The sequence below is a fragment of the Scleropages formosus genome, chromosome 10 (assembly GCF_900964775.1).
Source record: "Scleropages formosus chromosome 10, fSclFor1.1, whole genome shotgun sequence".
NCBI lineage: Eukaryota > Metazoa > Chordata > Actinopteri > Osteoglossiformes > Osteoglossidae > Scleropages > Scleropages formosus.
Window position 1 is genome coordinate 12,941,817 of NC_041815.1, and position 25,622 is coordinate 12,967,438.

Here is a 25,622-nt window from a genome sequence, read left to right on the forward strand (position 1 = left end):
AGCATTTGTCTCCATGAGTCAGTGATATGTAGACTTCAGTGACCAGTGACGAAAATATCACCTCCAAGTGGACAGTCTTTCCCGTCTATTGCTGCCATAAAACACACAGCGGATGAGTGGACACGGAGACACTATGGAATCGTTTGCGATGCACCATTTAAGTCCCGGTGATGATGGTACGAGGATTGTATGTAATGAGACCACAGCATATGGGCGGGGGGTTGGACCCGGTCCTGCTCTCCGGTGGGTCTAGGGTTCGAGTCCCGCTTGGGGTGCCTTGCGACGGACTGGCGTCCTGTCCTGGGTGTGTCCCCTCCCCCTCCAGCCTTACGCCCTGTGTTGCTGGGTTACACTCCGGCTCCCCGCGACCCCATATGGGACAAGCGGTTCAGAAAGTGCGTGTGAGTATATGGGCTCAGCTGCAGCATCTAAATGTACATTTCCATCATTGGGACTTTAAAAGATGGTCAAGGTCCGGTGAGAGGCTGCTGGGTTCAACTCTCAGCAGAGTAAAGACCAAGTGCTTGTGCTCTTGGGTGCAAGGAGAGGGAGAGGCCAGATGAAATTTCTCCGAGATCACAGACATCCCGGTTTGAACAGAGGGGCAGGAGGTGCAATGTTGCAAGTCACAGCTTGAGGGAGATTAATAGAAGTTCAGAGCAAAGCTGAGCAAGAAAATTCCTGAAGCAGATGGAACCGAGTCATAAATAAACCATTTACAAGTGCTAACTCAACATCACCATGCTTCTAAAAAGGTCACAGTTTTTCCATGGCCTGTGACTCGCATGGCGACACTGAAATCCAAGTTAGGCAGCTGTTTATGAAGCCTTGAAGAACTGTGCTCAAACTGGAAAAAAAATGTAATGAAAAATGGAGAGTGGAAAAACAGAAATGCAGTGAGAATGCGAGGAAAAGTTAAAAGATTACAGCGTGTGGGTGGGAGGAAATGCTAATTCAAGCACTTCTAAGCACGTTTTCCAACTTTCTCTTGAATTATTTATTGTTCTCCCCACAGCAACCCCGCACCTACGTGAGGAGCAGCTAATATGTCACAGGAACAAGTTGGGAAGCTGAGGGAACTTCTGGTGGCACACTGAAGTTCAGGGATGTTCAAAGTCCTTTTCTCGCCTACATGCACACGTTCAGACAATGGGCAGAATGGAGAACAGAGAACAGGAATGAACTTAGAAAGTCCTCCAGTTACTCCTTCAGGTTAAACCACAGAGGACAACAACAGTCACTTGAGTTATTTGGTCCAGTGTGGCCAGATCCCAAGGAACACGTGGCACCACACCAAAATCTTGTCCGCTGGTTCCGAGCACCTGGGCTGAGAAGCGCTGGCCCCTGAACTATTAAGTGTCAAGGGTGCTTCACAGAGGCAGTGGGCGCTGATCTCCTACTGTCATCCCCGTGCTCATGTGCTGAGCAATGCAGTATATACTTCTGCATTGCTGAGGAAACGTGCACACACAGCCAGCCTTAACACGTTTCACTCATTTAGCTACAGCACCTGAGGAGTAGGGACAAGGTCCCAGCTGCAGTCTGAAGTGTCCATCTAGAATAAAACATCATCCCTCCTTACAAGAGGTTCAGGAGACCAACGCATAGATACCGAGTCTGGAGAACGGCTCCATCGGCAACCTGGGAGATGCAAAGCTCCTCTGCGCATCTGTGTGTCTGCGAGCGTGTGTGTGTGCGTGTGGGGAAAGAGCACGGCGTGGGTGTGTCTGGGACATCATGGCTCTCCGCTCACACGCCATGGCTGCTTTGTTTCGCTTTGTTCTCAAAAGTCAAGTAGGGGGACGAGGAGGAGACAAATTCACTTCACCCTGCAGTGGAGTCGCCACCTGAATAGCAGGTGTTCTGAGCAGATCAAGAGGGTCACTCATTGTTCTGAGTCTCATTATTGGTGCCCAGAATACGGATCGCCGCTCTGGTGTTTGTTGGATCCTTGGCACATATCATATTTGTAAGCGACGGTTCACAGGGTACAGCCTTCATGCGGGTTGTGTTCAGCTTGCCGACGAAGGGCTGTCATGTACGTGTCCCTCGTTCACACAGTAAGCCAAGCCTTCAAGCAGAGTATAACAAGCAGTCATGAAAGATGCAGGAGCTGGAGGTACTGATGTAACACGCATGCAGGACCAGAGTGAAACGGTAACGCTGAGCTGAAGATGTGAGCAAAAGTGCCGTTGACCTGCGAGGATTTATCAGCCCGTGTCTGGCACAATGTGACCGCTGAGGGCGGAGAGTCGCCACCTTGAACCTGACAGAATGAAGCCCTCGATCCACCTTACAGTTCAGACCCAAACTCGGACACCGGGAACATGCAAAGAGCACATGAGCAGACCATACACGCCAAAGAAGGGACACCACTCTCCATCGCGCGTTTCGTGACAGACCATCAACTGCTGGCACCGCGACATCGCGATGGGGCTACCGCCACATTGCCAATGGACCCCCACACCCCACCCCTGCGCCCGACCAGAGAGGTGAGCGGGACCTACCAGCCGAAACCCCCGAAGCTCACGCTCCTCTTTCGTCTCAGCATGCTGACTGGGGCTGGACGGAGGCTTCCTGCAGATGGAGACCTGTCTGCCCTTAGCTCTCGAACTTGGTTGCCCACTGTACAGCTACACCCACACACAGAGGAGGAGAGCTAATAGGAGTGAGGGAGGGAGGAGGTGCTCAGAAGAACACACACACACACACACACACACACACACACTCTCCCTCTTCAGCCGCATGTGTGAAAAGCTCCTTGGAGTCCCCCCCCCCACCAGCTCATATGCTCCATGGGGACTGGGAGGCAGATGGCAGGAACACCAGGTCATATCCCATCTCAGGAAGACACCACCTACACTCTCCTCACTGCCCCTTCTGCTTTGGCACATCACACCTTTGGCTTTCATGTCAGTTTCACCAATTTGTAATGAAATCATTCATTATTCACTTGAGTAATTAAAAGTGAGGAATTATCATGGTGTTTCGGTGAAGAACATCACGGTGAACTTTTACTGCTTTTTCAGCAATGTAGCTGAACAAGTGCTGTTATTATTGATAAACACTATGTACTGGCAGTAAATGACATTTCGGTGTAACTGATTTCCATAGCAGTAATGTTTGACTTCGTTCTTCTCCCTGCCTACAGGAGCAAGTGCTTCTGGTCAGGGAGGAAACTGGAAGACCAGTCAGAGTGACACGGCACAGCTACAGCCACACAGGGCTCCAGTCAGTGCTGCGGCTCTCCTCTCCTCTCCCATATCTTGTCCTCTCCTCTTCTCTTCTCTCCTCTCCTCTCCTCTCATCTCTCCTGTCTTGTCCTCTCCTCTCCTCTCTCCTCCTTTCCCCTGCTCTGTCCTGTCCTGTGGCGCTGCGCACCGAAACCAGGCATCATAGCCACGAGCCCTGCAGACCCACCCGCACTGCGCCCCCTTGTGGCCACAACCTCGTAAAACACAGCGAGTCGAAGCACCGCTCGTTTCGCAGTTCGGCGATGACGTCATTCTTCGCAAAATAGCCCAAACATTCAGTCGTGTATTAGAGGAGCGCTTTTATATCCAGTCACCAAGGGACGCCGAAATTTGCAAGTGAAATCGAAAAATACATTATCATTTTGGTAAATATTAAGAAAAACAAACTTACTTAAAATAGTGAAACTGTTTATAAATTGAAGCAGATGTGCCGCTATATATTATAAAATATATAACAAAGTAAACGTCGTGTGAGACACCTCCTCCACCACGTGTCTTTGGAAATGTTGCAACACATAAGGTAAGATTTTCTATGAAAAGAATTTAACAAACTGTCTGTCTACGCAGTGAACAGTATCTGATTGTTCCCTTATGTGCGCACATAATTGATACATGTTATGAAAAGTCACATCAAAAATAACTTATTATTCATGAATTCAGCTGTTATCTTCCCTTCACTATGATCTGTATATATATCTATAAGGGATTATAAATACTAAGCAAACCAATATTGCCATGAGCCAAAACTCAGTATTATAATATCTTGGTTTAACAGTATAACAGAAGGTGGACGTGAATGAAATCTGACATTTATTGCCTGCGGAAGAGTTACACAAGGAAATCAGTGACAGGTTAGTTAAGGGACAAGTTAAATAAGGACATATTTCCGCAGCAGGAGCAGTGAGATGAGAGTGATGGAGAAAGGGGCGAGAAGGGGGGAGGAGGCCGGGTGGGGCGAGCCTGGCTGTCAGAGGAGCTGACAGCAGAGGGAGAAACCCAGCATGATGTAAGGGGTGCAATGGTGACACAGACGCCCTAATGACAGCGCTGTAATTATAGCCTGGCCACAGCCTGCACCACGGGGGGTGGGGGCGGGGGTGTATGTGGGCTCAGCAGTGGCAGAGAGAAAAGACAAGATCCCCAAGAGAAACTACAGGACAGAGGGGAACTGAAGGAGAGGTGGGTTGCAGTGGTTAGGGAGCTCAACTTGAAATGGGAAGGCAGTTAGTTTGACTGTGTGAGGTGGATACCAAGGTTAGCGTTGTTTTGTTCGCGGAGATGCGGAACCCGATACATTGCATTTGAGAAGTTGTACTCTAGCTTCAGCTGTTTCAGTAAAAAAGCAGAAGATTCATCACTCAATATACAACCATAAGGAACAAATACAGAAGGGATTTTTTGGTTATGTTATAACACAAAGCATTACATCTACATTTGTTCATTTAGCAGACAAATACATTGAACATACACACATTGTCAGAAACCGCTTGTCCCAAGTGGGGTTGCGACAAACCGGAGCCTAAGCCGGCAAAACGCGGTGCAAGGCTGGAGGGGGAGGGGACACACCCAGGACAGGGCGCCAGTCCATCACAAGGCACCCCAAGCAGGACTCGAACTCCAGACCCATCAGACAGGAGGACCTGCCTAAACCCACTGCGCCACCGCACCCCCCAATACATTGAACATGTAAGTGGAAATATTTAAAGCAAAACATGAATAAATGTGACTGCCTCTACAGTGATGAGGCATGGTACTGACATGATATCTAACCCAGTACTTAAATATGAAATGAAACAAAGTTAATGGCAATATGACACTAACATCATGGGACAGCAGGTGGTGTGGAGGTTAGAGTCGTCTCTTTAGAAACTGGTGTGAAGTACCTCTGAATGAAGCAGTAAAAATTGCACCACTGTGTGAATAGGTGAGTAATCATAAGCATTGTAGTACAAACCTTGTAAGTTGTCTTGAACAAAGGTATAAGCTAAATGATTTCAAATATATAATAAAAGTACTATACATTTGTCGCATATACTAGAGACAGATTTCAAGTGAGCTGGATATTGTGCAGTAAAACTGAACAAAAGGGACTAGAGATATTAGATTTGGGGGAAAAAGGACACCAATAAACAGCACAGGGAAGTACAATCACTTCATGGGTAACAAAGCGCCACATCACTTACATAAGAAGGGATCCCTCAGGGAAGGATTTTTAAGCGATATTGGTTTTTAATTGTTATTTTAAAGTGTCAGTTTTCTTAATTAGTTCTTGTGTTGATCAGTGCGTTTTCATGTTCCTGAGTGTCCTGTTGATGAATTATGAGCTGCTCACACCATCTTATCTAAGTGTGTTGTTGTCATGCCAATGATAGATCTTAACTGGAACCAAGCAAACAAAATTAAATGGACTGTGGTGACACAATAATGGTTAGATGCCCTTTTGCTTCCTCTTCCATTTTGTTTTTTACATTCACATAAACAGAGGCAGGGGGGCTTAGCAGGAGAGAGACAAGAGGAGGATGGAGAAGAAAGAGTGCGAGTCTGCATGTGTTAGAAAGAAAGTGAGGGGCTTAGCAGGAAAGAGACGAGAGGAGACTGGAGGGGAGAGAGAAAGTGCGCGTGTGCGTGCATCTGTGTGCGGAGGGAGAGAGGGCACTGGGCATGATGCCACAGCGTTGATCGACTCAAGACAGATATTGAAGCGGAGGAATTCAGTGGGCAGGGGATGGGGGTGAGAGAAGCAGAGGCGAACTTGAAGCTGGAGCCTACGGGGGCAAACTGGGCGATGGCTGGTTTTCACACACCACGTGGATGGTGAAGCGTGGTCTCTGGGGGGCACTTTAACCCAATTTTAAAAATATAGTGCCAGCCTTGGAAAGCAAATGTGAGGTGTTAACTATTTACTGCAGCTTGTGTGTACTGAGAGAAACACTTTGGACAGCATGAAGGCACGTGTGCCATTCCTGCAGAAGGATGGTGATGTGGTGATGAAGAACCATGTTTGAACCCAAAATTAATGTTTGCTTTGTGAGAAAACATTAAAAATGAATTAGAGACAGACCAGACCTATCTCTGTTAAATGATGTGAGGGTTTATGCAGGGCTTTTCTACTGCGACTGTCATGATGCAGAAATTAAAAGGTATAAATCAGTCAAGTCATTTCAAACCAGCCTGTCTGAAAACAGACACTGAGAACGAGAATTGCATCGTGACAAAATCCTGCAGGGAAAAAAAAAAAAAAAAAAATCACTCTAGCATTTACAGACAATGAAGATGAGCTTTTTTTTGTAAAGTGTGGTGCGGTTCCTCTCGAGCTGCAACAGCATGTCTTAATGCAGACCCGAAGGCCTTTCTCACCACCAGCTGCCATGAACCTTACTGAGAAAGCTCTAGATTCAAAGTAAAACACAAAGCAGTTTTGTGTGTGAAACTAATCATTTTCACTGAAAATCCAATAAACAAAGATTCAATAAACAAAGACTTTTACGATGGAGGAGCGCCTCATCTAGGGGGTACCAAGCCTCATACCCTGTGATAGACTCTGGACCACTGCCACTCCACGATTACCGTTAATCGGTGGATTAAGATTGTAACCAGTCTAACCTGAAGTAAAACATAAATTAGGTTTATTAATATATTATTTCAAAAGGATGGGGGGCGCGGTGGTGCAGTGGGTTGGACCGGGTCCTGCTCTCCAGTGGGTCTGGGGTTCGAGTCCCGCTTGGGGTGCCTTGCGACGGACTGGCGTCCCGTCCTGGGTGTGTCCCCTCCCCCTCCGGCCTTGTGCCCTGGGTTGCTGGGCTATGATTGGGACAAGCCGTTGTAGACAGTGTGTGTATTTAAAAAAAAAAAAAAAAAAAAACAAGAGGATTACATAATAGTTCTTAAAGGAAGGTGTACTGCCACGGCTCATGTTAAGTATTTATGTGCTGTGCGCTCTTGTCCAAATGACAGTGTTGCCTTCGGCATTTGCTGAGGGCAGCCGGTTGTGGCAAATTCTCCATTTTTGGAACACCTCATTAATTCCGAATGGAGCTAAAGACCAAGATACCTGGTTTCATTCTCTTTTTTGTGCTTCATGCATGAAGATGGCTACCCTAATCATTTATTTGTCTGCATACCAATGTTGTTTTCCCTGGCTGCGCTATACGGTGTTTATCCAAAGCAACGGCTGTACGCTTTGCCCTGGATACCAACTGGATAAAACGTAAAGCAAATGTTTGAGTGGCAATATTTAGTGACGAGGCCAAAAAACGTGCGTCTTCTCAGCCCAGCTGAGCGAGGTAGAAAAAGCGTGTCCATTAGAGATGTTATGCTTTTTTCTAAAATTTGTGCAAATATACTCTTTTAGTTAAAAAGAAGGGATGCTATGCTTTGTGAGGCTGTGTGTGGCTTGCAGACAAACTGCCTGTTGCGGCCTGTGCGGGACCTGTCGCCTGACTTCCCTGAGGCAGAGTGCATCTCTGTCTTCTCCACTGCACGGCAATGCTGCCTCCAAATGCTGCAATCTGCCATCAGACATAGACAGAGACAGGAAATTGCTTGCAGGCAAGCGGTGATGTGGCTCATTACCTCGACTGATGGTGGCTCTTCATCGCCTCCTTCCTCTGAAAACTCACAAACTAGAGAATGCCACTGCCTCCTCCATCCTCCCCGCACACCCACTCCTCCTGTTCCTCTCTGTTTCGCTCCTGCTTCACACCACCTTCTTCTCTGCTCTTCCTTTTTTTCCTCGCTTCCATCCCCACGTAGGGCTCTACGGTCCTCAGTACCAACCCAGAATCCCCCCTGCATAGCTCTCCCCTTGTGATCTCTCCCTCCCTGTCTTTTTCTGTGTCGAACTGCTCCACATCTGTCTGCCTGCCAGAGGATGTCAGCAGATGCGCTCCAACGCCATGACCACCCACACCCGTACGCCTACTCACCTGCCGCACGCCTCCGCTGCGCTTGCGGCCATTGCGTTCTCTCGGGCTGCCTCCGTTCAGCGCAAGCCATCAGACTTCCCTGCCTTCAACTGTTGTGCCTCTGAACTCCACAGCCTTCACACACACACAGAGCATCCTTCAGCACACTGACACACACACACACACACACACACGCGCTCGCCCTGCCCTGATTGCTTTATTAAAGCAACAAACCCTGGCCCTAAACAACAGTGAAAAACCACACCCCCTGCGCGCACACAGAGAGCTAGGGCCAATGCTCCTGATGCCTCAGTGACTCATAGCCATCAAAGTTCCTTAATGTACCTCTGTGAGTGGAGGGAAGAATGGTGGCACAAAGGAAGGGATGCAATTTTGAAGAAAGATGTGAAAAGGTAAAATGGCCAGAAATATGGAGGAGAAAGAAAGGTTTGGCCAAAGACAGGAGAGATAGGAGAGTAAACGTGTCATGTTGAGGGACAGAAGGCAGATGGCTGGCGATGGGGAAGGGAAAGAGGGATATGGAAGAGAGCAGAAGAAACATCACGTTTTCCTTTCCTCTGGGGTTAATTCGCCTTTGAAGGCGCTAGGTATCAAAACTCATTAACTCACTGGCAGCGTCTGAAACGTGAACTGAGCGCTGTACAGAAATGAGCCCCTAGAGGCTTCAGGGACTTTTTTTCTGAATGTTTGCTGAAGCAGTTTGGCTGGAATGCTTTGCTGTCAAACCCTCAAGCAGTTTTCCTCCTGGCACTTAAACTACCAATTAGGCACTTAAAGCAACAATTAGAGCTCTAAAAACATTAGACCACCTGCTGCTGAGGTACAAGAGCAGAGATCCACAGAAGGAAGACAAAGAGAAAAATGTGATTCAACCAAAACGCATTAAACAGTGAAATACGGACATGCTAGCGAATATACGGGATGGCTGATCTACGAATTGTAAAGCATCTCGGTTTAAAGTTAAGAAGTGGGTCTAAGAATGTAATACTTTGCTAAAAATGATGATACATATGAAGACAGATAAACTAAAGATACTCACAATGCAACTGTGTAATCGTCTTCAAACGTAAGAGATGGAAAATGTGAAAAGTACAACATAGAATAGAAACTCTGCAACTGATACTTGTGATAAGGCAAAGAAATCCCAGAAGTGATTCCCTCTTCTGTGTAAAGGGTAGTGCTGATCTTATTAAAGCCTCGTTTATTTCTTTAGGCTCTTCATGTGCCTGAGTCAGGACGTTGCCCATGATTTCAGTTTAAACATCTGTCCTTGCCTGTTGAGCCATCAGTCAAATAGGCTACTGATAAGAAACACACGTCAAGCCCGTCTACTCTGAAACAGGGCAACAGCACCACATTCCCCAAGCACACAAATAACGCTGCTTCATGTGTGTGTCACCACTTTTCCGCTAGCCTTGATCCAACTGCACAAACATGTCAGGTGCTAAATAAAAGTCACCAAGGCACTTTGAATGAGCAGAGATTAGCAGAGAACAACGCAGATCTCTGAGATTTCACTAATGACAGAAATCTTTTTTGTGAGTGTTTTTATCTTCCCAGGAGGACCGAGGCAGTGGGAGTAAGGAAGAGAAGTGGTGGGAGAGAGTAAATGCCTCCCCTGGCCACCACAGTATGGATAATAGGATGCTGGCTGCAAAAGGAGCTTCTCAGTGGTTCTACACATGCTGCTGTCCCTGCAGTACAGCACCTCTGCGCCAAGGGGGAGACGGGGAAAACGTGTCCCACAACACTCAAACAAGTCTAGCCCCCCAGTTATTTCTGTACAACTCCACTGAGTACCATTTCTGATTTTTTTCGGTCCCCCAGTACCTGGCAAGTTGTTAAACCCTTGCCCTGCACACACCTACACAACACAGAAGTCCAAGAATGAAAGATCTTACCTAGGTTCCCCCAAGTTGTCCTTACAGGCTGGGAGAGATGGACTAAACATCTTCACATGAAGTCCTGGTCCTATGTTAGAGAAGTGAGACTGCAGATGGCAGGCGCTGGAGTAAGAGACACAGAGAGAGGGAGAGAGAGCAAGAGGGAGACGATGAAGAGAGGGAGGGAGGGAAAGTGAGGAGGGGACCTGAGGGATAGGCAACAGTGGGAGGCGAAGAGCAGGGAAAAAGGAGGAAGGGGTCAGCAAGTAAAACATGAGGATGACAAGAACAGATCCCATGAAAGAGGGGTGGCGTGGCTCAGCAAGAATAACTGATTCCAAATGGCTTCCTCATTGTAGGCTGACAGGGATGGAGGACAACAGAAGGAACCAGACAGAATGACACCAGAAAGCTGACCTTATCGTTGTCCTTTGCACCATTTGCCATCGCTGACAGGAGAGGCCAGCAGTCCAACACAACTAATCCTGCTCATAAGATATATTAGGTAAACCACTGCAAACCACCAGTAACCCTCCCAGAGTGCAGACCAGCCAGTAGAGAGTAACATGCTTCGGTACAGACTGGGTTACAGCTACTCCCAGAGCGTAGGTCATACGGAGAGAGTGGACCATCTCTGCTCTCACGCCGAGACCGAACGTGAGGCTCATGCCAGGCAAAGACAAGGGGCAGCTGCTTAATCAAAGCTCCTCTTGGAACACGCTGTCAAATTAGCCTTTACATCCACTTATTCCTCTGTTTAACTTGGCTATTTATTTGCCTCCCCTCTACCCGTCTCTAGGCAGTATAATACAGAGCAAGCTTCCGTGAGGTCTAATTGGTGAGCTTCCTCAAGTTGCCTTGGAAACCCTTGTTAAAAGTGTTCATTGTATTTCATCCAAGGATTTGGTTTGCTATACATCACAATCTTAGAACACACGTACACACGCGGTCATAAGCACATGTGACCACTATGTAATGCTGTAACTTTGCGGATGAGATGGTATTTACTATTCAGTAGGTTTATTTACTATCCTGTAGGTTTTAAAGGAGATAAAAAGGAGGCAGAGAGAACACACCGGAAGAAGATCAATGAAAAAGGAGCTACACTGGCCATGCTGCCTGCCAAACTGGAGAAGGACCAAAGTGGTGTTCATTTTGGATCTGTAACAAACCCTGGGCAATGTTCCTGGTCATGCAGAAAGAGGACAGTGGCAAGGAGGCTTAGATGCTGTCGTGATATTTTACCTGGCAGGTGAGGGCAGATAGGAGCATGTGCAGGCTCCTGATGTACTGAAACGCCAGTACGATCTAATTCTTCATCTTAACGAGCAAACCTGAAGAAGGTCCCAGCATCATCATCATCAGCAGGCAACATTCAGCAAACTCAGGTGGTCACCCTCAGAGAAAAAGATAAGGATTGACATCAGCTATAATTACGGAGAACAGCCAAAGACAGCCACACAGCCACCCACCTACACACACACACACACACACACACACACACACACACACACACAAACAAACAAACAAACAAACAAACAAACATTGACTTGTTCTCATTGGAAGAGTGAGAGTCTGCAGCAGGCCCTCCCAGCTGATCTAATACAGTGGTGTTGACATCAGGCCAGTCACGTACCTTTTACCTCATTCGTGGACTAAATGAACTGACTAAATGACTATGCAGACTGTACTGAATGACAGGGAAAAAATAAAATATCTCCTGATTGTCTACTAAAGTGTGCAGCTTGCGCAGAGAAAGCAAGAACAAATTGGTGGATGATTTGTTTATTTGCAGTACAATGAATTCAAAGTGTCACTCTCACAGCAAAGGGGAGCAGGATTAATTCCATGAAGGGCAAAACACATCTCTATCCTTCTCGTAGGTCTCAGTTTAAAATAACAAATGCCAACCACCAAATCTAGTGTATATAAGGAAAAAGACTAGGTGATGAAGAACATGAGGCCCTGAAGCCCTGTACTAAACGCACTACTGCTACACAGGTGGACGACTGAATGTCAGATATCCGTGGGTAGAAAGACAGGCAGCTTTCAGCCTGGGTCAGATCTAAGGTCAGTCAGTACCAGGTCCTGAATAATTAACGGCGATAATGAAATACGATAGAATTACACTTTCTGAAAATCTATTGAAGTGCAAAAGATTGAAACCTGCTTGAACAAAACTCATCTGAATCCATCAAATATTTATACATTATATCTCACCTCCAAAGAGTTGTACTGATTTATGAGAAGTATAAATGGATTACTATAGCATTTTTATTTAGAGCAATAATTCTGGAACCACTGCAAAAAAATTACCTGGCACCTTGCACATTTCAGATGGAAAAATTATAATATGTTCGGGACTGCAATGATCCAAGATTTTTTTTTAATCCTCAGGCATTTGCGGATGTGAACACATTCTCTTTCACTGTTTATACTGATAGCACTACAGGGTGTCAGAAGCAGAAATCCAGGATCTAATGAAACAGATAAACTATTTACGAATCACTCATCTGCATATAAGTGTTTCTTTCTGCTAATGAAATGCACACATTGTGTCTTCTATGTATAAGACACAGTACAGTACATGGCAACTAAAGTGGAGCCTCTGCACTCGACCGCCTTGAAACTCGTACTCATCGGAGATGGCCACGCCCCCTGAGGCACCACGCACCCGGCGTGCTTGGATTTCTTAATAAAAGTTCACCTTTTATTTAAGGACTTAAACGTGTATACTTTGCAGTACATTTATAATACACAGCACCGTACGTAGCAACTTAAATGGAGCCTCTGCGCTCGCCTGCTTTGAAACCCGACCGCCTTGAAACTCGTACTGATCGGACCTGGCCACGCCCCCTGAGGCAACACGCACCCGGCGCGCTGTGAATGGATTTCTTAATGAAAGTTCACCTTTTATTTAAGGACTTAAACGTGTATACTTTGCAGTACATTTATAATACACAGCACAGTAAATGGCAACTTAAATGGAGCCTCTGCGCTCGCCTGCTTTGAAACTCGACCGCCTTGAAACTCGTACTCATCGGAGCTGGCCACGCTTGCTGAGGCACCACGCACCCGGCGTGCTTGGATTTCTTAATAAAAGTTCACCTTTTATTTAAGGACTTAAACGTGTATACTTTGCAGTACATTTATAATACACAGCACAGTAAATGGCAACTTAAATGGAGCCTCTGCGCTCGCCTGCTTTGAAACTCGACCGCCTTGAAACTCGTACTCATCGGAGCTGGCCAAGCTTGCTGAGGCACCACGCACCCGGCGTGCTTGGATTTCTTAATAAAAGTTCACCTTTTATTTAAGGACTTAAACGTGTATACTTTGCAGTACATTTATAATACACAGCACAGTAAATGGCAACTTAAATGGAGCCTCTGCGCTCGCCTGCTTTGAAACTCGACCGCCTTGAAACTCGTACTCATCGGAGCTGGCCAAGCTTGCTGAGGCACCACGCACCCGGCGTGCTTGGATTTCTTAATAAAAGTTCACCTTTTATTTAAGGACTTAAACGTGTATACTTTGCAGTACATTTATAATACACAGCACCGTACGTAGCAACTTAAATGGGGCCTCTGCGCTCGCCTGCTTTGAAACTCGACCGCCTTGAAACTCGTACTGATCGGACCTGGCCACGCCCCCTGAGGCAACACGCACCCAGCGCGCTGTGAATGGATTTCTTAATGAAAGTTCACATTTAATTTAAGGACTTAAACGTGTATACTTTGCAGTACATTTATAATACACAGCACAGTAAATGGCAACTTAAATGGAGCCTCTGCGCTCGCCTGCTTTGAAACTCGACCGCCTTGAAACTCGTACTCATCGGAGCTGGCCAAGCTTGCTGAGGCACCACGCACCCGGCGTGCTTGGATTTCTTAATGAAAGTTCACATTTTATTTAAGGACTTAAACGTGTATACTTTGCAGTACATTTATAATACACAGCACAGTAAATGGCAACTTAAATGGAGCCTCTGCGCTCGCCTGCTTTGAAACTCGACCGCCTTGAAACTCGTACTCATCGGAGCTGGCCAAGCTTGCTGAGGCAACACGCACCCGGCGTGCATTGGATTTCTTAATAAAAGTTCACCTTTTATTTAAGGACTTAAACGTGTATACTTTGCAGTACATTTATAATACACAGCACCGTACGTAGCAACTTAAATGGAGCCTCTGCGCTCGCCTGCTTTGAAACCCGACCGCCTTGAAACTCGTACTGATCGGACCTGGCCACGCCCCCTGAGGCAACACGCACCCGGCGCGCTGTGATGGATTTCTTAATGAAAGTTCACATTTTATTTAAGGACTTAAACGTGTATACTTTGCAGTACATTTATAATACACAGCACAGTAAATGGCAACTTAAATGGAGCCTCTGCGCTCGCCTGCTTTGAAACTCGACCGCCTTGAAACTCGTACTCATCGGAGCTGGCCAAGCTTGCTGAGGCACCACGCACCCGGCGTGCTTGGATTTCTTAATAAAAGTTCACCTTTTATTTAAGGACTTAAACGTGTATACTTTGCAGTACATTTATAATACACAGCACAGTAAATGGCAACTTAAATGGAGCCTCTGCGCTCGCCTGCTTTGAAACCCGACTGCCTTGAAACTCGTACTCATCGGAGCTGGCCAAGCTTGCTGAGGCACCACGCACCCGGCGTGCTTGGATTTCTTAATAAAAGTTCACCTTTTATTTAAGGCCTTAAACGTGTATACTTTGCAGTACATTTATAATACACAGCACAGTAAATGGCAACTTAAATGGAGCCTCTGCGCTCGCCTGCTTTGAAACTCGACCGCCTTGAAACTCGTACTCATCGGAGCTGGCCAAGCTTGCTGAGGCACCACGCACCCGGCGTGCTTGGATTTCTTAATAAAAGTTCACCTTTTATTTAAGGACTTAAACGTGTATACTTTGCAGTACATTTATAATACACAGCACCGTACGTAGCAACTTAAATGGAGCCTCTGCGCTCGCCTGCTTTGAAACCCGACCGCCTTGAAACTCGTACTGATCGGAGCTGGCCATGCCCCCTGAGGCAACACGCACCCGGCGCGCTGTGAATGGATTTCTTAATAAAAGTTCACATTTTATTTAAGAACTTAAACGTGTATACTTTGCAGTACATTTATAATACACAGCACAGTAAATGGCAACTTAAATGGAGCCTCTGTGCTCGCCTGCTTTGAAACTCGACCGCCTTGAAACTCGTACTCATCGGAGCTGGCCAAGCTTGCTGAGGCACCACGCACCCGGCGTGCTTGGATTTCTTAATAAAAGTTCACCTTTTATTTAAGGACTTAAACGTGTATACTTTGCAGTACATTTATAATACACAGCACAGTAAATGGCAACTTAAATGGAGCCTCTGCGCTCGCCTGCTTTGAAACTCGACCGCCTTGAAACTCGTACTCATCGGAGCTGGCCAAGCTTGCTGAGGCACCACGCACCCGGCGTGCTTGGATTTCTTAATAAAAGTTCACCTTTTATTTAAGGACTTAAACGTGTATACTTTGCAGTACATTTATAATACACAGCACCGTACGTAGCAACTTAAATGGGGCCTCTGCGCTCGCCTGCTTTGAAACTCGACCGCCTTGAAACTCGTACTGATCGGACCTGGCCACGCCCCCTGAGGCAACACGCACCCGGCGTGCTTGGATTTCTTAATAAAAGTTCACCTTTTATTTAAGGACTTAAACGTGTATACTTTGCAGTACATTTATAATACACAGCACCGTACGTAGCAACTTAAATGGAGCCTCTGCGCTCGCCTGCTTTGAAACCCGACCGTCTTGAAACTCGTACTGATCGGAGCTGGCCACGCCCCCTGAGGCAACACGCACCCGGTGCGCTGTGAATGGATTTCTTAATGAAAGTTCACCTTTTATTTAAGAACTTAAACGTGTATACTTTGCAGTACATTTATAATACACAGCACCGTACGTAGCAACTTAAATGGAGCCTCTGCGCTCGCCTGCTTTGAAACTCGACCGCCTTGAAACTCGTACTCATCGGAGCTGGCCAAGCTTGCTGAGGCACCACGCACCCGGCGTGCTTGGATTTCTTAATAAAAGTTCACCTTTTATTTAAGGCCTTAAACGTGTATACTTTGCAGTACATTTATAATACACAGCACAGTAAATGGCAACTTAAATGGAGCCTCTGCGCTCGCCTGCTTTGAAACTCGACCGCCTTGAAACTCGTACTCATCGGAGCTGGCCAAGCTTGCTGAGGCACCACGCACCCGGCGTGCTTGGATTTCTTAATAAAAGTTCACCTTTTATTTAAGGACTTAAACGTGTATACTTTGCAGTACATTTATAATACACAGCACAGTAAATGGCAACTTAAATGGAGCCTCTGCGCTCGCCTGCTTTGAAACTCGACCGCCTTGAAACTCGTACTCATCGGAGCTGGCCACGCTTGCTGAGGCACCACGCACCCGGCGTGCTTGGATTTCTTAATAAAAGTTCACCTTTTATTTAAGGACTTAAACGTGTATACTTTGCAGTACATTTATAATACACAGCACAGTAAATGGCAACTTAAATGGAGCCTCTGCGCTCGCCTGCTTTGAAACTCGACCGCCTTGAAACTCGTACTCATCGGAGCTGGCCAAGCTTGCTGAGGCACCACGCACCCGGCGTGCTTGGATTTCTTAATAAAAGTTCACCTTTTATTTAAGGACTTAAACGTGTATACTTTGCAGTACATTTATAATACACAGCACCGTACGTAGCAACTTAAATGGGGCCTCTGCGCTCGCCTGCTTTGAAACTCGACCGCCTTGAAACTCGTACTGATCGGACCTGGCCACGCCCCCTGAGGCAACACGCACCCAGCGCGCTGTGAATGGATTTCTTAATGAAAGTTCACATTTAATTTAAGGACTTAAACGTGTATACTTTGCAGTACATTTATAATACACAGCACAGTAAATGGCAACTTAAATGGAGCCTCTGCGCTCGCCTGCTTTGAAACTCGACCGCCTTGAAACTCGTACTCATCGGAGCTGGCCAAGCTTGCTGAGGCACCACGCACCCGGCGTGCTTGGATTTCTTAATGAAAGTTCACATTTTATTTAAGGACTTAAACGTGTATACTTTGCAGTACATTTATAATACACAGCACAGTAAATGGCAACTTAAATGGAGCCTCTGCGCTCGACCGCCTTGAAACTTGTACTCATCGGAGCTGGCCAAGCTTGCTGAGGCAACACGCACCCGGCGTGCATGGATTTCTTAATAAAAGTTCACCTTTTATTTAAGGACTTAAACGTGTATACTTTGCAGTACATTTATAATACACAGCACCGTACGTAGCAACTTAAATGGAGCCTCTGCGCTCGCCTGCTTTGAAACCCGACCGCCTTGAAACTCGTACTGATCGGACCTGGCCACGCCCCCTGAGGCAACACGCACCCGGCGCGCTGTGAATGGATTTCTTAATGAAAGTTCACATTTTATTTAAGGACTTAAACGTGTATACTTTGCAGTACATTTATAATACACAGCACAGTAAATGGCAACTTAAATGGAGCCTCTGCGCTCGCCTGCTTTGAAACTCGACCGCCTTGAAACTCGTACTCATCGGAGCTGGCCAAGCTTGCTGAGGCACCACGCACCCGGCGTGCTTGGATTTCTTAATAAAAGTTCACCTTTTATTTAAGGACTTAAACGTGTATACTTTGCAGTACATTTATAATACACAGCACAGTAAATGGCAACTTAAATGGAGCCTCTGCGCTCGCCTGCTTTGAAACCCGACCGCCTTGAAACTCGTACTGATCGGAGCTGGCCACGCCCCCTGAGGCAACACGCACCCGGCGTGCTTGGATTTCTTAATAAAAGTTCACATTTATTTAAGAACTTAAACGTGTATACTTTGCAGTACATTTATAATACACAGCACAGTAAATGGCAACTTAAATGGAGCCTCTGCGCTCGCCTGCTTTGAAACTCGACCGCCTTGAAACTCGTATTCATCGCAGCTGGCCAAGCTTGCTGAGGCACCACGCATTCGGCGTGCTTGGATTTCTTAATGAAAGTTCACATTTTATTTAAGGACTTAAACGTGTATACTTTGCAGTACATTTATAATACACAGCACCGTACGTAGCAACTTAAATGGAGCCTCTGCGCTCGCCTGCTTTGAAACCCGACCGCCTTGAAACTCGTACTGATCGGAGCTGGCCACGCCCCCTGAGGCAACACGCACCCGGCGCGCTGTGAATGGATTTCTTAATGAAAGTTCACATTTAATTTAAGAACTTAAACGTGTATACTTTGCAGTACATTTATAATACACAGCACAGTAAATGGCAACTTAAATGGAGCCTCTGCGCTCGCCTGCTTTGAAACTCGACCGCCTTGAAACTCGTACTCATCGGAGCTGGCCAAGCTTGCTGAGGCACCACGCACCCGGCGTGCTTGGATTTCTTAATAAAAGTTCACCTTTTATTTAAGGACTTAAACGTGTATACTTTGCAGTACATTTATAATACACAGCACCGTACGTAGCAACTTAAATGGAGCCTCTGCGCTCGCCTGCTTTGAAACTCGACCGCCTTGAAACTCGTACTGATCGGAGCTGGCCAAGCTTGCTGAGGCAACACGCACCCGGCGTGCTTGGATTTCTTAATAAAAGTTCACCTTTTATTTAAGGACTTAAACGTGTATACTTTGCAGTACATTTATAATACACAGCACCGTACGTAGCAACTTAAATGGAGCCTCTGCGCTCGCCTGCTTTGAAACCCGACCGCCTTGAAACTCGTACTGATCGGACCTGGCCACGCCCCCTGAGGCAACACGCACCCGGGGCGCTGTGAATGGATTTCTTAATGAAAGTTCCCATTTAATTTAAGAACTTAAACGTGTATACTTTGCAGTACATTTATAATACACAGCACAGTAAATGGCAACTTAAATGGAGCCTCTGCGCTCGCCTGCTTTGAAACTCGACCGCCTTGAAACTCGTACTCATCGGAGCTGGCCAAGCTTGCTGAGGCACCACGCACCCGGCGTGCTTGGATTTCTTAATAAAAGTTCACCTTTTATTTAAGGACTTAAACGTGTATACTTTGCAGTACATTTATAATACACAGCACCGTACGTAGCAACTTAAATGGAGCCTCTGCGCTCGCCTGCTTTGAAACCCGACCGCCTTGAAACTCGTACTGATCGGAGCTGGCCACGCCCCCTGAGGCAACACGCACCCGGCGCGCTGTGAATGGATTTCTTAATGAAAGTTCACATTTTATTTAAGAACTTAAACGTGTATACTTTGCAGTACATTTATAATACACAGCACAGTAAATGGCAACTTAAATGGAGCCTCTGCGCTCGCCTGCTTTGAAACTCGACCGCCTTGAAACTCGTACTCATCGGAGCTGGCCAAGCTTGCTGAGGCACCACGCACCCGGCGTGCTTGGATTTCTTAATAAAAGTTCACCTTTTATTTAAGGACTTAAACGTGTATACTTTGCAGTACATTTATAATACACAGCACAGTAAATGGCAACTTAAATGGAGCCTCTGCGCTCGCCTGCTTTGAAACCCGACCGCCTTGAAACTCGTACTGATCGGAGCTGGCCACGCCCCCTGAGGCAACACGCACCCGGCGTGCTTGGATTTCTTAATAAAAGTTCACCTTTTATTTAAGGACTTAAACGTGTATACTTTGCAGTACATTTATAATACACAGCACCGTACGTAGCAACTTAAATGGAGCCTCTGCGCTCGCCTGCTTTGAAACCCGACCGCCTTGAAACTCGTACTGATCGGACCTGGCCACGCCCCCTGAGGCAACACGCACCCGGCGCGCTGTGAATGGATTTCTTAATGAAAGTTCACATTTAATTTAAGAACTTAAACGTGTATACTTTGCAGTACATTTATAATACACAGCACAGTAAATGGCAACTTAAATGGAGCCTCTGCGCTCGCCTGCTTTGAAACTCGACCGCCTTGAAACTCGTACTCATCGGAGCTGGCCAAGCTTGCTGAGGCACCACGCATTCGGCGTGCTTGGATTTCTTAATGAAAGTTCACATTTTATTTAAGGACTTAAACGTGTATACTTTGCAGTACATTTATAATACACAGCACCGTACGTAGCAACTTAAATGGAGCCTCTGCGCTCGCCTGCTTTGAAACCCGACCGCCTTGAAACTCGTACTGATCGGACCTGGCCACGCCCCCTGAGGCAACACGCACCCGGCGCGCTGTGAATGGATTTCTTAATGAAAGTTCACATTTAATTTAAGAACTTAAACGTGTATACTTTGCAGTACATTTATAATACACAGCACAGTAAATGGCAACTTAAATGGAGCCTCTGCGCTCGCCTGCTTTGAAACTCGACCGCCTTGAAACTCGTACTCATCGGAGCTGGCCAAGCTTGCTGAGGCACCACGCACCCGGCGTGCTTGGATTTCTTAATAAAAGTTCACCTTTTATTTAAGGACTTAAACGTGTATACTTTGCAGTACATTTATAATACACAGCACCGTACGTAGCAACTTAAATGGAGCCTCTGCGCTCGCCTGCTTTGAAACTCGACCGCCTTGAAACTCGTACTGATCGGAGCTGGCCAAGCTTGCTGAGGCAACACGCACCCGGCGTGCTTGGATTTCTTAATAAAAGTTCACCTTTTATTTAAGGACTTAAACGTGTATACTTTGCAGTACATTTATAATACACAGCACCGTACGTAGCAACTTAAATGGAGCCTCTGCGCTCGCCTGCTTTGAAACCCGACCGCCTTGAAACTCGTACTGATCGGACCTGGCCACGCCCCCTGAGGCAACACGCACCCGGGGCGCTGTGAATGGATTTCTTAATGAAAGTTCCCATTTAATTTAAGAACTTAAACGTGTATACTTTGCAGTACATTTATAATACACAGCACAGTAAATGGCAACTTAAATGGAGCCTCTGCGCTCGCCTGCTTTGAAACTCGACCGCCTTGAAACTCGTACTCATCGGAGCTGGCCAAGCTTGCTGAGGCACCACGCACCCGGCGTGCTTGGATTTCTTAATGAAAGTTCACCTTTTATTTAAGGACTTAAACGTGTATACTTTGCAGTACATTTATAATACACAGCACAGTAAATGGCAACTTAAATGGAGCCTCTGCGCTCGCCTGCTTTGAAACTCGACCGCCTTGAAACTCGTACTCATCGGAGCTGGCCAAGCTTGCTGAGGCACCACGCACCCGGCGTGCTTGGATTTCTTAATAAAAGTTCACCTTTTATTTAAGGACTTAAACGTGTATACTTTGCAGTACATTTATAATACACAGCACAGTAAATGGCAACTTAAATGGAGCCTCTGCGCTCGCCTGCTTTGAAACTCGACCGCCTTGAAACTCGTACTCATCGGAGCTGGCCAAGCTTGCTGAGGCACCACGCACCCGGCGTGCTTGGATTTCTTAATAAAAGTTCACCTTTTATTTAAGGACTTAAACGTGTATACTTTGCAGTACATTTATAATACACAGCACCGTACGTAGCAACTTAAATGGGGCCTCTGCGCTCGCCTGCTTTGAAACTCGACCGCCTTGAAACTCGTACTGATCGGACCTGGCCACGCCCCCTGAGGCAACACGCACCCGGCGCGCTGTGAATGGATTTCTTAATGAAAGTTCACATTTAATTTAAGAACTTAAACGTGTATACTTTGCAGTACATTTATAATACACAGCACAGTAAATGGCAACTTAAATGGAGCCTCTGCGCTCGCCTGCTTTGAAACTCGACCGCCTTGAAACTCGTATTCATCGCAGCTGGCCAAGCTTGCTGAGGCACCACGCACCCGGCGTGCTTGGATTTCTTAATGAAAGTTCACATTTTATTTAAGGACTTAAACGTGTATACTTTGCAGTACATTTATAATACACAGCACCGTACGTAGCAACTTAAATGGAGCCTCTGCGCTCGCCTGCTTTGAAACCCGACCGCCTTGAAACTCGTACTGATCGGACCTGGCCACGCCCCCTGAGGCAACACGCACCCGGCGCGCTGTGAATGGATTTCTTAATGAAAGTTCACATTTATTTAAGGACTTAAACGTGTATACTTTGCAGTACATTTATAATACACAGCACAGTAAATGGCAACTTAAATGGAGCCTCTGCGCTCGCCTGCTTTGAAACTCGACCGCCTTGAAACTCGTACTCATCGGAGCTGGCCACGCCCCTGAGGCAACACGCACCCGGCGTGCTTGGATTTCTTAATAAAAGTTCACCTTTTATTTAAGGACTTAAACGTGTATACTTTGCAGTACATTTATAATACACAGCACCGTACGTAGCAACTTAAATGGAGCCTCTGCGCTCGCCTGCTTTGAAACTCGACCGCCTTGAAACTCGTACTGATCGGAGCTGGCCACGCCCCCTGAGGCAACACGCACCCGGCGCGCTGTGAATGGATTTCTTAATGAAAGTTCACATTTTATTTAAGGACTTAAACGTGTATACTTTGCAGTACATTTATAATACACAGCACCGTACGTAGCAACTTAAATGGAGCCTCTGCGCTCGCCTGCTTTGAAACCCGACCGCCTTGAAACTCGTACTGATCGGACCTGGCCAAGCTTGCTGAGGCAACACGCACCCGGCGTGCATGGATTTCTTAATAAAAGTTCACCTTTTATTTAAGGACTTAAACGTGTATACTTTGCAGTACATTTATAATACACAGCACAGTAAATGGCAACTTAAATGGAGCCTCTGCGCTCGCCTGCTTTGAAACTCGACCGCCTTGAAACTCGTACTGATCGGAGCTGGCCAAGCTTGCTGAGGCAACACGCACCCGGCGTGCTTGGATTTCTTAATAAAAGTTCACCTTTTATTTAAGGACTTAAACGTGTATACTTTGCAGTACATTTATAATACACAGCACCGTACGTAGCAACTTAAATGGAGCCTCTGCGCTCGCCTGCTTTGAAACTCGACCGCCTTGAAACTCGTACTGATCGGACCTGGCCACGCCCCCTGAGGCAACACGCACCCGGCGCGCTGTGAATGGATTTCTTAATGAAAGTTCACATTTTATTTAAGGACTTAAACGTGTATACTTTGCAGTACATTTATAATACACAGCACAGTAAATGGCAACTTAAATGGAGCCTCTGCGCTCGCCTGCTTTGAAACTCGACCGCCTTGAAACTCGTACTCATCGGAGCTGGCCAAGCTTGCTGAGGCACCACGCACCCGGCGTGCTTGGATTTCTTAATAAAAGTTCACCTTTTATTTAAGGACTTAAACGTGTATACTTTGCAGTACATTTATAATACACAGCACCGTACGTAGCAACTTAAATGGGGCCTCTGCGCTCGCCTGCTTTGAAACTCGACCGCCTTGAAACTCGTACTGATCGGACCTGGCCACGCCCCCTGAGGCAACACGCACCCGGCGCGCTGTGAATGGATTTCTTAATGAAAGTTCACATTTATTTAAGAACTTAAACGTGTATACTTTGCAGTACATTTATAATACACAGCACAGTAAATGGCAACTTAAATGGAGCCTCTGCGCTCGCCTGCTTTGAAACTCGACCGCCTTGAAACTCGTATTCATCGCAGCTGGCCAAGCTTGCTGAGGCACCACGCACCCGGCGTGCTTGGATTTCTTAATAAAAGTTCACCTTTTATTTAAGGACTTAAACGTGTATACTTTGCAGTACATTTATAATACACAGCACCGTACGTAGCAACTTAAATGGAGCCTCTGCGCTCGCCTGCTTTGAAACCCGACCGCCTTGAAACTCGTACTGATCGGACCTGGCCACGCCCCCTGAGGCAACACGCACCCGGCGTGCTTGGATTTCTTAATGAAAGTTCACCTTTTATTTAAGGACTTAAACGTGTATACTTTGCAGTACATTTATAATACACAGCACAGTAAATGGCAACTTAAATGGAGCCTCTGCGCTCGCCTGCTTTGAAACTCGACCGCCTTGAAACTCGTACTCATCGCAGCTGGCCAAGCTTGCTGAGGCACCACGCACCCGGCGTGCTTGGATTTCTTAATAAAAGTTCACCTTTTATTTAAGGACTTAAACGTGTATACTTTGCAGTACATTTATAATACACAGCACCGTACGTAGCAACTTAAATGGAGCCTCTGCGCTCGCCTGCTTTGAAACTCGACCGCCTTGAAACTCGTACTCATCGGAGCTGGCCAAGCTTGCTGAGGCACCACGCACCCGGCGTGCTTGGATTTCTTAATAAAAGTTCACCTTTTATTTAAGGACTTAAACGTGTATACTTTGCAGTACATTTATAATACACAGCACAGTAAATGGCAACTTAAATGGAGCCTCTGCGCTCGCCTGCTTTGAAACCCGACCGCCTTGAAACTCGTACTGATCGGAGCTGGCCACGCCCCCTGAGGCAACACGCACCCGGCGTGCTTGGATTTCTTAATAAAAGTTCACCTTTTATTTAAGGACTTAAACGTGTATACTTTGCAGTACATTTATAATACACAGCACCGTACGTAGCAACTTAAATGGAGCCTCTGCGCTCGCCTGCTTTGAAACCCGACCGCCTTGAAACTCGTACTGATCGGACCTGGCCACGCCCCCTGAGGCAACACGCACCCGGCGCGCTGTGAATGGATTTCTTAATGAAAGTTCACCTTTTATTTAAGGACTTAAACGTGTATACTTTGCAGTACATTTATAATACACAGCACAGTAAATGGCAACTTAAATGGAGCCTCTGCGCTCGCCTGCTTTGAAACTCGACCGCCTTGAAACTCGTACTCATCGGAGCTGGCCAAGCTTGCTGAGGCAACACGCACCCGGCGTGCTTGGATTTCTTAATAAAAGTTCACCTTTTATTTAAGGACTTAAACGTGTATACTTTGCAGTACATTTATAATACACAGCACCGTACGTAGCAACTTAAATGGAGCCTCTGCGCTCGCCTGCTTTGAAACCCGACCGCCTTGAAACTCGTACTGATCGGAGCTGGCCAAGCTTGCTGAGGCACCACGCATCCGGCGTGCTTGGATTTCTTAATGAAAGTTCACCTTTTATTTAAGGACTTAAACGTGTATACTTTGCAGTACATTTATAATACACAGCACCGTACGTAGCAACTTAAATGGAGCCTCTGCGCTCGCCTGCTTTGAAACCCGACCGCCTTGAAACTCGTACTGATCGGACCTGGCCACGCCCCCTGAGGCAACACGCACCCGGCGCGCTGTGAATGGATTTCTTAATGAAAGTTCACATTTAATTTAAGAACTTAAACGTGTATACTTTGCAGTACATTTATAATACACAGCACAGTAAATGGCAACTTAAATGGAGCCTCTGCGCTCGCCTGCTTTGAAACTCGACCGCCTTGAAACTCGTACTCATCGGAGCTGGCCAAGCTTGCTGAGGCACCACGCACCCGGCGTGCTTGGATTTCTTAATAAAAGTTCACCTTTTATTTAAGGACTTAAACGTGTATACTTTGCAGTACATTTATAATACACAGCACAGTAAATGGCAACTTAAATGGAGCCTCTGCGCTCGCCTGCTTTG

At 46.5% G+C, this 25,622-nt stretch overlaps 1 protein-coding gene across 3 annotated transcripts in view; it reads right to left on the reverse strand.

The window, feature by feature from the left end:
• LOC108932084 (rap1 GTPase-activating protein 2-like) overlaps positions 1-10,176 on the reverse strand; it is a 45,817-nt gene extending 35,641 nt beyond the window's left edge. Inside the window, exon 1 of one of the 3 annotated variants that reach the window (XM_018748267.1) lies at positions 10,081-10,176. In XM_018748267.1, the coding sequence (XP_018603783.1) occupies positions 10,081-10,130 (50 nt within the window). In that variant the 5' untranslated portion in view covers positions 10,131-10,176. Of the gene's footprint in view, positions 1-2,507; positions 2,634-8,179; positions 8,280-10,080 lie in introns of those variants that run through there. The other 2 variants (XM_018748271.1, XM_018748269.1) reach the window with 2 other exon arrangements.
• Between the last annotated feature and the right edge of the window lie 15,446 nt (positions 10,177-25,622).